The 17,755-nt window shown below is 40.6% G+C and overlaps 2 protein-coding genes across 2 annotated transcripts; both read right to left on the reverse strand.

Moving 5' to 3' along the window:
• Positions 1 to 13,231: 13,231 nt before the first annotated feature.
• On the reverse strand, positions 13,232 to 15,843 carry LOC121995494 (disease resistance protein RPS2-like). The gene is made up of 2 exons (XM_042549222.1): positions 14,023 to 15,843; positions 13,232 to 13,582 (listed from the first exon to the last, which is right to left on the reverse strand). The coding sequence occupies exons 1-2, from the start codon at positions 15,841 to 15,843 to the stop codon at positions 13,232 to 13,234; spliced, it is 2,172 nt and encodes a 723-aa protein (XP_042405156.1).
• On the reverse strand, positions 15,840 to 16,718 carry LOC121995495 (disease resistance protein SUMM2-like). Its single transcript, XM_042549223.1, has one exon. It carries the CDS (start codon positions 16,716 to 16,718, stop codon positions 15,840 to 15,842), a length of 879 nt encoding a protein of 292 aa, XP_042405157.1.
• Positions 16,719 to 17,755: the final 1,037 nt, after the last annotated feature.

Raw genomic sequence — 17,755 nt, forward strand, 5'->3', positions numbered from 1 at the left:
GATAATTGATGAAGTCTGCCTGCACCATTTATTTAACTTTTTCTCCAATGTTTTCTCTTTGACATTTGCAATTTTGTTCTTCTCCAAGATTTCTGCAGATGTGCGGTACACATTCAACATATTTATGTGGTCTCCTTCAGGGCTTGAAAAACTCTTTCTGGCAGCTCTTGCCTATGAAAGGAAACAAACTGAAATGAACAATTCATCTTCTAAGAGCTTAAAATTTTTTAAGTCGAGTGCTATAAGACCTTTGTTAGACTCTCACCCTAATAGAAACCTTGCACGTGCTAAACAAGCAAAAATATACCAATTGACTTTGACCTCCGATCGGTGTATGACTCACCCGACCGGCCAACCTCGTCCACCTGTTGACTTTCTTGACTTTGACCTCTACCGTGGCAGTAGAGTGGGGCCCCTCCTAATCACCACATCACTATGTATTAGAGAATATTCTTCTAGAATCTTCTTCAAGACCATCTTGTCCTCCGTCAGCCGACCATTTATAATAGCATATTCTTTCATTAGCCTCAGCAATAACAGAAGCTATAAACGACAAAAGAGATATAGATATGGGTAAAAGGAAGATTCTGTTGGTGCAATCGACCTATGCTTGATCGGTATGATCATGATTTTGATGTGTGTGTCAAAGAGTTTAAGTTAGGCTTTCATATATGTTTGATATGTGTGTTTGGGTCTTACAAGACTTGGTGAAACACACATGAAAAGCTTGGTGCAGCTAAGCTTGGGAAACTCATCCTAGGGCTCAGATCCTTGAGTCGGTGAAGAATGGTGTGGAAGACATCCGAGGGACCGCCGGACGAGGAGCAACGGAGTGGAGCCTAGGAAAGCGGACTTCAAGGCAACATGAAGGATGGAACGGAGAGGAGCCGCGGGCTCGGGTGCATCTGAGGAACGAAGGCCAAGGAAGAGAACTTCAAGGGCAACTTCGGAGAGGATGAGTGTGAGTGTATAACAAGGTGCAGTCTAGTCGATTGCAACTTTTAGCAGTCAACTGCACAGTCGACTGCATGTTTTAGCAGTCGACTGCATATTTTAGTAGTCGACTGGCAGCGAACAGAAGCATTCTGTTCGCTCAGTCGACAGTGACCAGTCGACTGCTAAAACTAGCAGTCGACTAGTAAATGACCATTGGCAGACCGTTGGTGCTGCAAAGTAGTCGTTGGCTACCTCCAACGGTAGCACCAGTCGACTGATGGTTTTGACAGTCGACTGGTACCGAGATGAGTTGATATGATAATCAACTCTCTCCTCTTATTTATAGGAAGCTTTGGGGCTTGAAGAAGGTTACTCATACTTGTTGAATAACTCCTTAGTAATTGTCCAAAGCTTCCAAGTCATTCTCTTCCTCCTAATCTAAGTCTTCATCTTGTAAGAGGAAGAGAGCTTTGTGAGAGGTTGTATTCCACCGAGAAGGAGTAAGAGCTAGCCGGAGATTGCCGGGGATTGATCCACCGAAGGATCAAGGGTTCGTCCACCTCAAGGACACACCGTAGAGTAGGAGCAAGTAATCTCCGAACCACGTAAACGATCGTGTTAGCGTTTGTGCTCTTACTCATTTTCATTGCTTTAGTTTTCGTATTCCGCTTGCGTAACTATCCTTGTATAGAAGAATCGAAATTGGGGGTGCCGTCTATCCAATCCCCCTTCAAGTCGGCCACCGATCTCCTTACAGATTCCTCGGATAATTACTGTGCATTACCTAACTAACTCTAACATACTTTGCCACCTCATGATTGCGGAGATTCTAAAAGGTGGTATATAAAGGGGGAGTTCTCTCCATGGTGAAGGTACGTTCTCTGAACATCGACAACTTATTCTCGCGCGCATGTTCCATATTGTTCTCGACTGGACTTGTACTGACTTGAGCATCAGAGGGTCTTCGCTAGAGACTCCCCTAGTTTCGGGACGCTGACATTTTGTTGGCTTGTCTTCGTATGTACAGGAGAATAAGGCAGCTATTTTATGGAGCAAAAGGTCTCAATCCAAATCATTCATCTCAAAATTGATAGCTCATGAGGATGACTAAATTGATAAATCCGTTAGGAGTGGCTCAAGAGAGTCGCTGAGAAGCATGTTGGAGGACCTTAAATGGTTGTGAGGTACGCTAAGCATCTGGAGTTCTTCGTAGAGCTATGTTTAAACCCTTCGCTATTCCTCGATGATTCTTAGGTGACTCGGCCAATCAAGTTCTATCGTCTCTATGGATCGTGATCATATCTAAAAGCTGGGAGATGGCGCGCTAGCAATGACGATGGCTTGGTTGTTGACCAAAGCTAGACTTGTACGGGCCAAGAAGAGCTCTCCTTCTAATCCTACGCACAATCTGATAATCCAACATAATGTTAGTGACCAAGATCGGGGTGGGAATCCCTGGCAAGGTCCTCTGATGCTCAAATTAGTACTGATCTGAAGAAGAAGAAGAAGAAGAACAGTGGTAAAGGTGCTTGCGCGAAAGTGGAGTCCAGATGTAGAAGTTTGCATACCCCTGTCAACGAAGAAGATTCCCCATTTTATGTCATCTCACTTAACATCCATGATCGTGAGGTGGTCCCCAGGTACCTGCGAGTTTGTTAGAAGATGAAAGAAGTACAACCTGGGCATCGTGCGATAATTCTCCGAAAAATCTTTTTTCTACTCCAAATGTACCTTCCTTGTCGTTAGGGATGGCAATTTTCCCCGCGGGTTTGGGGCCCCGCGGGGAAAACCCGAAATGGGGATGGGGATCCCCGATTTTTCGGGGATGGGGCGGGTATGGGAATACTATCCCCATCCCCGAACCCGCCCCGAATATTATTATTATTAATATTAATAAATAATAATATGATTTTTAAAAAAAATATTAATAATAGTGTTAATATTAATATTAAAATTTTTGAAAATATTATTAATAATAATATTATTGATATTGATATTAATATTAATATTATCATTAATAATTATTATTAAATAATAATAATAATAATATAAATTAATTTACAAATGGGGCGGGGATGGGGAATCCCCGAACCCGTGGGTTCGGGTTAGGGGAATCCCCGAACCCGAAAAAATGGAAACGGGGCGGGGATGGGAATGGCAAACCCGACCCCGCCCCGCCCCGTTGCCATCCCTACTTGTCGTTTATGAAAGAAATGTGCTGTTATAACCGATCAATTAACAAAGAAGCTTTGAAGGAATATTCGCCAACAAACTTGCCAAGCTGGTAAGATATTGTCTGTTGTTTGTCTATCCTATATGTCTCGAACGGTCACTGAGCCGACCGAACTCATTAATAAATATACCTTGAATATCAACCAGATGCTTACAATTCCTCCTGTTGAACATATTTCGATCGGTTATTGAGCCAATCGAACATTGACAATGCCCCCTTTAGACTTGCCTGGGCTTCGCCCAATTGAGTATACATGGAGCCTTTTATTCGATCGGCCTTTGCTTGGGAAATCGTATGCTAAAAACTTTAGATGAAGTTAAATGTCTTTAAGCTCATCCGGGCTTTGTCCGGTCAAGCGTATACCAAGAGTCTTCTATTCAGTCGGCTTTCGCTCGACCGATCATATGTTAAGTGCTATGTATAAGGCTGAGTGCCCTTAAACTCGTTCGGGTTGTCCTTGGTCGAGCGTGTACAAAGAGCCTTCTATTCATTCGGCCTTCGTCCGACCAATCATGTGTTAATCGCTGTGCATAAGGCGGAGTGCCCTTAAGCTCGTTCGGGTTGTACCCGGTCGAGCGTGTACAAAGAGTCGTATATTCGTTCGACCTTCGTCCGACCAATCATGTGTTAATAGCTGTGCATAAGACTGAGTGTGCTTAATCTCGTCCGGGCTTTGCCCGGTCGAGCATGTACAAAAGAACCTTCTATTCGTTCGGCCTTCGTCTGACCGATCATATGTTAAGAGTTATGCATAAGGCTCTCGCGCCCAACAACCTCCGGGTCGGATTCCAGACTCTCGCCCTTGTGCGAGTTATAAGTTGCTCTTTTTCTCGAGGCCAATAGGACGAAAGAAACGGTTACACTTTCGACGGTCTGGGAAAATAAATAGCATTTATAATCACGAGGGAGAAGTAAATAAGACTAGAGCTTGGGTCTAGTCAGTCGGACTAGAGCCTCCTTCGACTAGATTTGGAGAGGAGGTTTGTGATACGGTGCATAAATGAGGGGCTCGATAATGCCAGAAAGTCAATAGTCAAGGGGACGTGGCAGGTCAATAGTCAAGGGGACGTGGCAGGTCAATAGTCAAAGGAGTGTGACAGTCAATGGTCAAAAGGACACAGCAGTCAACAGTCAAGGGAAGGGAATGATTCGGCTTCCCCGCTTTACTGTATGAATCCTTGGTCGACCCTAGACAGGTCGGGTCTCCGGAGCTAATCCCCGACCGAGGGTTTTTTTATTAACTCCCGACCAACTTTCTACCGGCTAGCGGCCTGGTCATGCAGGTTTCCTTTAGGGTTATAGTGCCAGATAATCCCTGGTCGATTCTATGCAGTTCAGTCTCCTCAGCCCGCTCGGGCATCAGCTCGGATCCTCTGGACCAAATATCTCTGGACCATCCCTGGAACATAAAATCAACATAAAAAGGTCCTCACGTGCGCTCCACGTGCACGTTGGAAACCAACTCACGCGGAAACGCAAGATAAGCCCTAGCCGCATGCCATCGTTCCCGCATCTGTGATCATCCACCGGCGCCATCTTCCACTTCGCCCTTTCCTCTCGCCGTCATCCGTCGGCGCCAACTTCCACCTCGCCCGAGCCCTAACCTCTCACCGTCATCCACCGACGCCATCTTCCACCTCGCCCAAGCCCTAACCTCTCACTGTCATCCACCTCCACTGTCCGCCGCCACCATCGTCCGCCTCGCCCACAAATTTCAAATCCCTTGCCCCTCCTCGACGGCCTCCAGCGTTCCCGACGGCACCATCTTCCAGCCCCGCGACCGACGACGGCCCAAGTTCTGACTTCGTTTTTGTGTGAGTTTTCTGTTGATTTGTGTGCATGAAATCTGTTCCAATCTGTTCAACTTTGTTCCAATCTTATAACAGAATAACATATTCTAATACTTTGAAATTATACTATTGATTTGAGTTTAACTGTTGATTTGAGTTTAACTGTTAATTGCTTAGGCATAATAACAAATTTCAACTTTGAAGTTAGTTATAAATAAGCTTATTTCTTTGATGTTGATGTTGAAGTTATAAGAGCATATTGCAACTTGATGAATCTGTTAGAATTCAGAGTGCATTAAGATTGGAAATAATTTGTATTCAGAGTGCAACACTAGTTCGTCTCTGTGAACTGTTGATTTATTAATTCAATGTAATACTTTTCACTGAATTCATTCTTTCATTCAGTTTGTGGTTGTTTGTGTGGCTGTTTTTTTTTTTTGCCCTAAATTGATCTTTTTTTTTTTTACAGAATTGTAGTATTACATTCTGATGATACTACAGGATTTTTTTTTACAGGATTGTAGTTTTACAGGGCCTTTTTTTTTGCCCTAAATTCAATAAAAAGGCCCTAAATTGTAGTATTACATTCTGATGATTGTAATACTTTTGTTTTATTGGAACTTGATGTTGAATAAATAAGCTTATTTCTTTGATGTTGATGTTGAAGTTATAAGAATAGATTGAAACTTGATGTTGAATAAATAAGCTTATTATAACTTTGAGCTTATTTATTTATTTTTAATTTATTTTGCAGAACATTAAAAAATATTTGAACTTAAGTAATTCTTATTTGCTTAATAGGTTGGTATTTCATGGCATCATCAAGTTACAACTCCATCGACAATACAAAATTTGAACATGTATCATGCAAGGACTGCGGGTGAAGAACATTGGTATGCGTTTCTAGATCGAGCAAAAATCCCGGAAGGAGGTATTATCGATGTGGCCAGCATGGCTGGCAAAAGTGGGTGGTAGCCGATACTTTGTCTGACGAAGACAACAGTGAAATATGTCGTGGAAGGTTAGGAAAAATAGAGTCAAGGTTAGGTAATGAACTCATTGCTTCTCATGGGCATAATCTAGGAAATTCAAATGTACCATCAGTTGTCTGGATATTAATTATAGTGAATCTGACTATTTTGGTCGTTTACCTTATTACTTTGTTTGTTTGGTCTTGTTAATTAGTATTAATTCAATGTTGTTGTTGTAATATGACAAATTAACTGTTTGTAAGAACCAGTTGACTATTATTTATATGAATAGTTTTGTGTTGTTGTGATTTGCACTGTAATCTTCTGTGGTCGAATGTTGTATATCTGTGGTCGTAGGACTAGGAATATATAGTGGTAAATTTTGACTATCAATATTAATGGTCATTTATTTTTTACCTCATTCACCTATTGTAAGCTATATTGTTCACAAGGAGATTTATGATTGATTTTGATTTTGGGTTTTTAATGAATAATACATCTGAATTGTTCATTTTGATAATGATTTGATCTATGAATTAAAATTCTGTACAAATTACAAAGGTCCTTAGAAGTTTCATATATCACATTTTTATCATTACATATTCAAGATGATGTTTTAGTTGAATTTCTATTACATACATATTTGTTGCAATATAAATGATCTTTTTCATTGATAGAGTTTGACTGTGAAGGTCATTGCGTTAGTCATATATCAATTTAGCACTTCTGAAGCTTGTGTTTTCATTAATAAATCAGTAAACATCTTTAAATTAATCACACAACAACAAAACTCATTCAAAATATCGAGCAGTCCATTAGTTCTGTGCTGGTCCAAATTATATAGCATAACAGAAAATCAATAATGTGCATCTTTAACATCTTTAACATCAGCTGGGTTGAACTTAGGCCAAAGCTAATATAACATCTTTAACATCAGGTAACATTGACCTTGTGTTCAAACAAATAATAAAAACAACTTCATTGCCAAAAAGAGGACCTATAGTAACAAGCATGAGGACCTCAACCGGTCCTCATAACCAGAATTTTTCAAGCAAGATGTCTGGAACACCAGTGAAGATGCTGATAGCTCAAGCGATGTCAACAGACATAAAGTCTAAGCAGAAACCACTCAATGTTGTTGCTCGATTGATGGGTCTTGATGATGAGCTAAAACCTCAGTCGTGCCCAGAAGATAGCCAAAATAAGTCCCAAGAAGGCCATAATCAAGCTTATTTTGCAGCACATACAGATTGCCATCAACAAGATATATTAATTAACAAGGCAGTTCCTTCTCAGACTCATCAATCTGATCGTCAAAAGGAACAAGGAGGTGCAAATGAAGTTTGGCATAAATCAACTCAAAAGAGGGGAAGCTGTGAAGGTAATCAAAACGAGATAAAAATGATGCTTGCCCGTCAAAAGTTCATGGAGGCAAAGAAATTATTTCTCAAATTTCTTGATGAACCAAACTCCCTGTTCACAAAGCAACTAAACAATAGATTAGTTGGAACTTAAAGCATTTAGAACATGTCAGGAAAAGAAATCATATCAATAAATTAACTACTATTTCAAGTGCACATATAAATAGACATAGACACATACAAAATCGTTGATGTCTAAGGGGAGGAGGCCGCGGGAGGTGGTCCAGCAAACTGCACAAATGGGAATTGCACCTATAACAGTAAATAACTGTAAACTATTAGTAAGCCGAAACAATAAAGGAAGCCGAAATAATAGAATATACATCCAAGCACCAAACAAGGTTATCAATAGAATTGCAGGTCCTTGCAACATCACAAGGGGAACAACACGTTGAATAAATTGTAGCATTTAACTTTATACAAGGCCAAAGCATCGGTAGCAAGGTAATTCAATTCTACAATAAAAAAAAAATTGAGAACTTATACATCACAACTTTGCAGTGTGAAAAAGGATTAGAAGCACTACCAGAAAAAAAAATCCTGGACAAATTTTGAAAGAAAGAATTATAAAATTATGAGATAGAAGTTCAGTTAATAAGAATAATCTGTCAAGAAAAGCAAAAGTACAATGTAGGTCAAATTTGCTCAGAAAGTTCATACAGACTGAAACAACAAGATTCAGACAGATATTATAAATTTCAATCAGACTTAAAGAAACTTATGATAACTAAGATGTATATATACCTGAGAAAGTTGTGATGCCAATAATGGTGGAAATTGAGTCTCAGTCATATTGAAACTACCAACAGAGCTACCAATTGTTGGCACAGAATTTATAGACTAAAACAAAAAAATAAAATACAATCTTAGATAGTTATAACATAAATTATCTTAAATTAACATAAGTAAAACAAATACCAACTTGATGATTGATTTGGTCACATTGTACGCTAGCCACGTTGGAAATAGTTTGATATATACCCTGTGTTAAAAAAAATAAAATGATTTCAGTTATTCAAATTTAACAACAAATAATACCAAATAAACAAAATTTGTGAAGTTATGGAATAGAAACCATTACAATTGTTGAAGCTTGGTTTATTTTCCTCGTTGCTTTTCTTTTCCTTGAAATCTTCTCTAACCCACCTTTCAACCTCTTACCTGACACCGTTTTTTTCTTCATTTTAATCCCTTTTACTCTAGTAGAGTTCCCTTCACCATAATCAAATTCCCAGGAGGCTTGGCTCACATTTGATTGTTGAACATTTGATTCATTAACTTGTAACTTATTATCCATCATCTTACACAAGCTCAACATAGCATCTTTAACAAACATGTAAGTGCCATCCCTTTCTGCTGCCTTGGTAACCAATTGAACATTCAACCCACACAACTCTTTATAACACATGTTTTGAAGTACTTTTGGATCCAAACTAGTATTGTTGGCCATTAAATCATTAACTTCAAAATATCCAATTTTTGTTTTTCTTGTCCACCTTTTCAATACATAATCACTTGGGATCTTCATGATATTTTTCCAAGTAAATATTTTCAAAATATGAGAACACAAAATTCCAGCAAATTCATATTTTTTACAAATACACTCAATCTTTTCACACTTCTTATCAAGTGTAACTATATGATGGTTTCTCTTTTTGTGAGGAGTAACTTTATATTTTGTAAATGTATCAACATCCTCACAAATTTCTAGATTAGAATCATGAGATAAGCATCACTCATGTTAAAAACACTTGTATACCTCAGGAATATAAATTTCACTAGCATGCTTTAAAATCTCAATTGAAAACATTAAATAGGGAACAGTTGTATTTGATTTGAAATCAGCTTTTAATTCCTCATATCGACGATCATCAAGGAGTCTTTGGAAGTGACTGAAGAAGTCTAAAAACTTATGTTTATAAGTGACATACTTTTTCACAATACTATTCATGCTCTCACTTCTTTGAGTTGTAGTCATATCCGCACAAAACATTTGTCGTCCATATACTAAAGCCCATTTTTCCTTGATGTTGTACATGCGCCTCAACCAATCATTGTCTTCAAGTGCATACTTGCCTAACATCATGTTCCATGCTGAAATAAAATCTTCCTCTTCATCAAAATCATATATACATGAGGCAAAATCTTTAGCAAAGTCTCTAAATATAGAAAAAACTCCACTCAAATGATGTGTTTCAGGTCATCTAGAAGCTAACGCCTTTGTCATTGCTACATCTTGATCTGTAAGAATAGTAGTTGACTTTTCCTCACCCATAGCTCTAGTTAATGTATCAAATAACCACTCAAAAGTCAAACTGGTTTCATCATATAATAAAGCGGCACCAAAAAGTATGGATTATTTATGATGATTAACACCTACAAATAATGCAATTGGCCGACCTTCATTGTTCTTTCTGTAAGTTGTGTCAAAGCAAACAACATCTCCAAAATTAGCACAATCAGCTCTCATCTTAGCATCAGACCAAAAAATATTAGTAATCAAATCATCTTCATCAACTTGGATAGCATAAAAAAAATTAGGATCATCGAACTGTATTTTTTGCAGATATTCCAATACACCCCCTGTATCCCCAACTCTCATATTTATTGTTCTTTTGGATCGCAAGTAATTTTTATAATCCTCATGAATAAATCCTAAATTCTCCCTCCCACCTACTAGTCTCACCATAAGATCATAAGATGCTTTTGGGGGGATTCCCACATCACTTGCCATCTCAATCTGTATTGCTGCAGAAGAAGAAATCTTCCTATGACTTCTATAGAGGTGTGTTTTGCTTGGACTTGAGAGATAATAATTATGCACTTTAACAAACTGCACCACAGTAAACTTGCTTTTTTTTCCGATTACAAATCTTCATTTTAGCCTCACAACCAAATCTTGTTTCATCACGACTTGCTTTGACATAAAGATCTCGTTTGTCTTTTCCTCTTTTACCTTGGGCATAACAATAAAAAACCCTATCAAGTAATTTACCCGATTCATCCTTGTGGATTCTACCTCTCCTTACGTCAAACCCAACCTTTTTAGCATATGTCAAATAAAATTGATATGCATCTTCTTCTATTTCAAATTCCAATCTCAATTGTGGTATATCCAAATCTGTTTCAATGTTCAACCCTATACAATCAAACAAACAAAGCAAGATGGCTAAAAAGGAAAATTTGATATAATTAAGCTCAATACAATTCTAATATGAGTCTTATTACCTTCATCAATAGCATCAATGTCACCTTCCTGACTATCTTCATTTCCTTCAAAATTCAAACGACGACAACTTGTAGATTCACCCTCCATGATAATTAATTTGATCCTATAAAAAAAATCAATTTAGGGCAAAAAGAAACAGCCACAAACTGAATGAAAGAATGAATTCAGTGAAAAGTATTATATTGAATTAATAAATCAACAGTTCACAGAGACGAACTAGTGTTGCACTCTGAATACAAATTATTTCCAATCTTAATGCACTCTGAATTCTAACAGATTCATCAAGTTCCAATCTGTTCTTATAACTTCAACATCAACATCAAAGAAATAAGCTTATTTATAACTAACTTCAAAGTTGAAATATGTTATTATGCCTAAGCAATTAACAGTTAAACTCAAATCAACAGTATAACTTCAAAGTATTAGAATATGCTATTCTGTTATAAGATTGGAACAGAGTTGAACAGATTGGAACAGATTTCATGCACACAAATCAACAGAAAACTCACACAGAAACGACGTCAGAACTTGGGTCGTCGCCGGTCGCGGGGCTGGAAGACGGCGCCGTCGGGAACGCTGGAGGCCGTCGAGGAGGGGCAAGGGATTTGAAATTTGTGGGCGAGGCGGACGATGGCGGCGGCGGACAACGGAGGTGGATGATGGTGAGAGGTTAGGGCTTGGGCGAGGTGGAAGATGGCGCCGGCGGATGACGGCGAGAGGAAAGGGCGAAGTGGAAGATGGCACCGGCGGATGATCGCAGATGCGGGAACGATGGCCTGCAGCTAGGGCTCAGCTTGCGTTTCTGCGTGAGTTGGTTTCCAACGTGCACGTGGAGTGCACGTGGAGCGCACGTGAGGACCTTTTTATGTTGATTTTGTGGTCCAGGGATGGTCCAAAGATATTTGGTCCAAAGGATCCGAGCTGCTCGGGCATCATCCCCTCATAGCCCCTGGCTGGCTGCGCACGGGCCAGGACGCATTTGCTAGACGGTCCCCGACCAGTTCTTCATAGCTCATTGTCTTCATTCTTGTTCAAGATGGATAACGCTAAGTGACAACAGTGTCAGAGAATCGTAACCTCTTGTCAGAACATAATAGTAGTATATCAAGGAATATTCCAAGGTTCTGTCACACACTAAGAATAGAGCCTGCGGGTCATTGGACGCCCTCTCTTTCACTTAACACAACCTGACACCTGACATTCTCTGGCAATGAACAGACTCAAAAGACAAGCAGAGTCATATAAAAAGGGAGGTTCTCTTCATTGGCCAGGTACGCGCACATCCGCACGCATCTTGAGCAGTTCCTTTTTTCCTCCCTTCGTACACTGCTTCGCCGGAAAAAGGACCTGGCTTGATCATCGGAGGACCTGTGCTAAGGACCTCTTCCCTGATTTTTGATCTCTAACACTCCGTATGCTTGTTTGAGTGTGTGCAAGGCCTAAGTACCACCGATTTCATTACTACTGGCCTGGAGTCCCACTTTGGGGGGGGGGGGGGGGGTCTGAGCTTCCATCGAGCATGTATAGGTTGTGGCAAAGTCGTCGCTTCGTCAACACCAATGCCACCTCTGACTCAGATTCCAGACTGGATTAGTCCTCTTCCTATTCTTTGTCTTACACTGGGAAACATATATAAGTTTGGTTCATCACGGAACGAGGGCGTAGTCCATTATGAGTGACTTGAGGGAGTCGCTGAGAAGCACATTGGAGGACTTTAAATGGTCGTGAGATACGCTAAGTGAGCATTTGGAGTTCTTCGTAGAGCTAGGTAGTTTAAGCCCTTCGTTATTCCTTGAACGATCCTCAAGCGACTGGGCCAATCGAGTTCTGTCAACTTTGTGGATCGAGTACCTGAATATAATTCACGAAATTAGTAGAAAATAGTGATGCACGTTGATGATGATGTTGAGGTTGATTTTACCACAGAGTGCAATCAGGAATGGCGAGGCTCCTGTTGGGGACATATATAGTCTGCAACCAGCAGCTTCTCGCCCTTCCTATAGTAATAAGCCAACATTAATGGCATGCAGCAAGTTGGGGTGCGACAGCCTTCCCTGCCTTCTCATATGCTCCTCGAAGTCCTCCTTCCCCACCCTGTTCATGTCCTTGTACCTCGTTACTACCACTAAGTGATTGCATGCTTTCACCTCAACATCCTTCCTTCCTTCATCCCGGAGCTGCGTACAAAACACGCTCCCGTCCTGGATCAACCCAAAGCCCCGAAACAACCTGCCCCACATTAAAAAAAAAGAATTACTAATTTCACCATTAATTTCGCTTAATTGGTTCAAAATGAAATTGTCTTTTTTCAATTTGGTCCTCTTCTTTCACATGCAAACAGAGCAGCGTCCAGGCTTATGAGGCCGGCCAAAATCGACCCTTCCAAGCGATTGTTCGATAGATATATGAGCATTGCACTCCACGATTAGAGAAGCTTCAATCGGAAGGCCCTGCCTGCGAGGGATTTGGGGATCTGATTGAAGGCCCTGCCTGCGAGGGATTTGGGGATCTGATTGAAGGCCCTGCCTGCGAGGGATTTGGGGATCTGATTGAAGGTAGAGCTTCTTGAGCCAGCTCATACCCTCGAAGGCTCCGTCGGATATCTCTTCGGAGAACTTGTTCCTCGACAGGTTTAGATTTGGTTGATAGATTCATTTCGAGTCATAAGTTATATTGCTACTTGACTTCAGCGCCTGCATGAACCAATCCTCATCAGTTATAGTGCTAGTTGACTCCATCATCGGCATTGACTCCATTGCCTGTTCCGCATAGGTTATGCTGCTAGTTGACTTCAGCACATGCGTGAACCAATCCTGTTCCGCATCAGTTATAGTGCTAGTTGACTCCATCGCTTGTTCCGCATAAGTTATGCTGCTAGTTGACTTCAGCGCCAGTTCCGCATCAGTTATAGTGCTAGTTGATTCCATCGCCTGCATTGACTCCATCGCCTGTTCCGCATAAGTTATGGTGACAGTGGACTCCAACGCCTCCATGAACCAATCCTGTTCCGCATGAAAAATAAGAATTATTTCACTAGTGGTTTGGGTTAAATAGAGTAAAGTTCCCTAACAGTTTAATATTTTGGAACAAATATATACTCTCCAGTTGCTAATATATAAGAACAAAGAGAACTTAGAGAGGAAAATGAACTGTTCTTTAAGATTACTTGAACCACTTTCTTCATCATAATGTGAAGTAAAATCAACTATGTTAGCATGGATTTGAATAGTTATAGATTCTGTCTTCTTGTTTATTTAAAAGTTTTTCCTTACATGGTTTTTTTTCACAAATTAATAATCATGCTCTTTTGTAAAACAAATTAGTCATGCCATAAGGAAGCATTTTCAGACATAAAGATAGCAATTTTCAAAATATGTTGATTTTTACTTAAAAGTATATATGGAAAAAACAAAGAAAGATTCGCATGACAAAAATTACTTACAGATTTGAAATAGACGTCGAGAGAATTCTTGTCATTGACATCTTCCCACTGGGTATTTTCCCACCAATCCACTTCACCAACTATACTTTTCAATTTATTTTGACAGATTTCAGCTCCAAACGAAAGCTTTCTGAGTTTATGGCATGAGATTACATGCATCCACTCCAAGTAGGGGAAGTTTAGTGGCTGCCGTGAGATACAATTCAATTTGGGCAATCCAACTAAAGTCAGTAAGCGTAAGCCAACGCTAGAGTTGGCAAAACTTTCAACACAACTTATCAATTCTTCCATCTCACCACAATTTGATACTGTCAAGACACTGAGGTTTGGTAGCTGAAGAACCCAGGTGATATTTCTCAATATTTTGCAATTATCAATGGTCAATTCGTGAAGATTAGGAAATACCGTTTGAGGCTTGACTGCTTTCCAAGTGATTTTCTGCCAATAGACATTTATAAGCGCCATGTACCTCAAACTTTCAAGGCCGTCCGTACTATCCTTGTTGCTCCGAGCAATAATTAATTCACCACTTGTCAGGACATTTGCAATCTCTAGGCGTTCTAGGTCCTGCCTTGTGTTGTGACTACTCATGATATTCTCAAATAGTTGGCTTGAATAAGCCAAGCCTCTCATGTTTTGTAGTTGGAGTTTCCATGAAGATAATTGTGATAGAGAACCCAACCGTTCAAGGTCTGTCATTGAGTGCAGGGTAATTCCAATGTTTTTCCTACATCCTTGACATCTCTCTAGCTCATCCAAGTTAGAATACTTGCTCTTGTATAAATTCAACAATTTGAGCAAAGGTAAGTTGAATATTGTTCCCATGGGTACTTGGACAAGACTATGAGTTCCTTCCAGAAGCAAGTACTTGAGTTTAGCAAGGTTACTCAATTCTATTCGCAGTGCTTCAATTGGGGTGAAATTCAAGTTTAAATGTTGGAGCTCAGATAACATAATGATTTCCCTCGGAAGCTCTCTGATCATTGTATACGAGAGATCCAAGAATGTCAAAACAGGCAAAGACCGGAAAAATGACTTAGGAATTAAGTGTAGAAATATGTTCTGTTGGAGCATAAGCACTGAAAGTTTGGGAAAAGTTGCAGTCTGCCCTGGCAAACAAGTTAATTCATTATGCATGAATGATGCTCGCTCTACCACTTGCCATTCCTCATTCTTTTGTTCCAACTGTCTCAATCCAGCATGTGCAACAACAATCCATTTATGTTGATTGGATCCACAATCCGAGGATATCCATAAAGCCATGTCCCGGATCACATCATGCATCTTGACCATTATTGTAGTCTCTTCATCAATAAGCTCTAACAAGGATGCAGATGCCAAAGTCTCGATATGGGAATGCCCTCGATCGAATGCTTCATTGATCGAATCAAACTCATCAATCAGACCAAGGCCTATCCAACACTGAATTAGTTCATCTTTATGAATTTCAAAATCTTCGGGCCACAAAGAGCAACACAACAGGCGAGCTCTCATATTGTCATCTTCCAGATTATCATAGCTAAGTTTAAAGGCGGCTAACATAGGATCTCGTTCTTTCATACCCGTGACTTTCGGCAGATGTGATTTCTTCAGTTGCTTGAGAACATCATTCCAAGCTTCTATTGACCTCTTTGCGGACACGACTTTGCCCACTGTGATGAGAGCAAGGGGCACACCGGCACACTCTTCGGCAATTTGTTTTGCTAGTCGAGTAATTCCTGGCTCTGAGTTGATTACATTTTCACCTGCATTTTTAAGAAAGAGTTCCCATGCTTGATCATATGGCAAGCCTTCCATTTTTTTTATCACGTCAGCCCTCATTTCAGTGCATACTTGCTCGCTGCGCGTCGTGAAACTACCACCTTGCGCTTCTGCTCCTTGCCATTCTCAGCAGGTACTTGTTCCATCCCTAACTTATAAAGTTCATAGGATTCCCAAATATCATCAAGAAACAGCAAACAATTTTTTTCCTTTAAGAAGTTGCAGAGCTTAGAAGCACGATCATCTTCACTCTCATCGTCTTCAAGATTCAGTCTTACCTTCTTAGCCAGGTCCGTCTGAAGTTTTTGTAATTTGCATCCTTTGGAGGCTACAATCCAGACGACATGCTGGAACTTGAGCTTGGAGATCTCTTCATGGTTGTGGATGAGCTTCAAAAGCGTCGTCTTTCCTATACCCCCCATGCCGTAGATCCCTATAACACTGGCATTTTCATCCCTAATCTGGTTCACAATCTGGATCAGATTCGATTGCATCCCGACGACATTTTTTGAAATGGGAAGCTCCACGGAAGCCGGCGGCAGCAGCAGCTGCGTCACGGTAACCCTAGAAACATCCACTTGGCTAATCAACTCCTTCACCTCCTTCAGCTTCTTGGTTACTATTCGGTTGATGGAGACGCAATTCCACGACCAGCCTCCGAGGCACCGCATCGCCCTGTAGTCCCGTTGGATGGCGTCGTCGACCTCCTCAGATACAAACGTCTCGGCCCGGCGCTTCCACAGTTGAGTTTCTTTAGTGACGGTTTTCCCGTTGCGCACAGCCTCATCGATGGCCCCGTTGAAGTCGACCAATTTGGCCTTCAATAGCTCTGCGTCTCTGTGCAAGTCTACGACGCGAGATCGAGGCCTGGCGAGGTAGATCGAAGCTGCATCCCATATCCTGTCGAGTAATTTCCCGAAGTCGAAGGTGGCCATGGCGATCGAGACGAAACAGCGAAGAATGTGTTGGTTCAGAATCTAAGAGCAGCACCCCGACAATACACACATAAACACTAAAGAAGATAAAAAAACAAAACAAAAAGGAACGGAGTAGCTTGGGAAAAATTAATCTTGCCGTGCTGCTGTTTCCATTCACATTTGTGTTGTATATATACACCACAAGTGATAAGATCTTACATCACTTAAACCATAGAAATAATGCCACGTAAGCTATAAACTAGGAAAGGCTAAGTTATCAAAAATATTAAACGAAACGTTATAACTAAAACTTATCATGTCCGATTTATTTGAATTTATCCGGATTATTTGCTCACATTACTCCCCCTAATCCGGACATGACTGTAAATCATAGATGCCAAGTAATTGTCGCATAGCAGCTAACTTTACTCCTGGTAGTGCTTTAGTTAATACATCGGCTCGTTGTTCTCCGGTGTTGACGAACTCAACCACAATCTGTCCTTTCTCAACACATTCTCTGATAAAATGAAACCTTGTATCTATATGCTTACTTCGACCATGAAATACCGGATTCTTCATGAGAGCTATGGCGGATTTGTTGTCGACAAACAAAGTCACCGGTTTTGGCTCTTCACCGGTTAATTCACTGACAAGGCTTCTTAACCACAAAGCTTGACAGGCTGCAGTTGTGGCTGCCATGAATTCTGCCTCACAAGATGAAAGCGCCACTGTCTTCTGCTTCTGTGAGTTCCAGGACACCAGATTTTCATTAAAATAGAAAGCCATTCCACTTGTGCTTTTCCTCCCGTCGAGATCGCCGGCTAAATCGCTGTCTGAGTAGCCGAATATACTAATTTCCTGGGGTCCCTTTGTGTAAGCAAGTCCAAAATAGATTGTACCTTTTAAATACCTGAGGATCTGTTTGACCACCTTATGATGCATGCTTGTAGGCTTTTCCATGTATCTGCTCGCCATGCCGACAGAATATGATAGGTCTGGCCGTGTGTGTAACAGATATCTTAGACAGCCAATGACGCGCCTGTACTCCGTGGCAT

This window comes from Zingiber officinale, chromosome 6A, assembly GCF_018446385.1.
Source record: "Zingiber officinale cultivar Zhangliang chromosome 6A, Zo_v1.1, whole genome shotgun sequence".
NCBI lineage: Eukaryota > Viridiplantae > Streptophyta > Magnoliopsida > Zingiberales > Zingiberaceae > Zingiber > Zingiber officinale.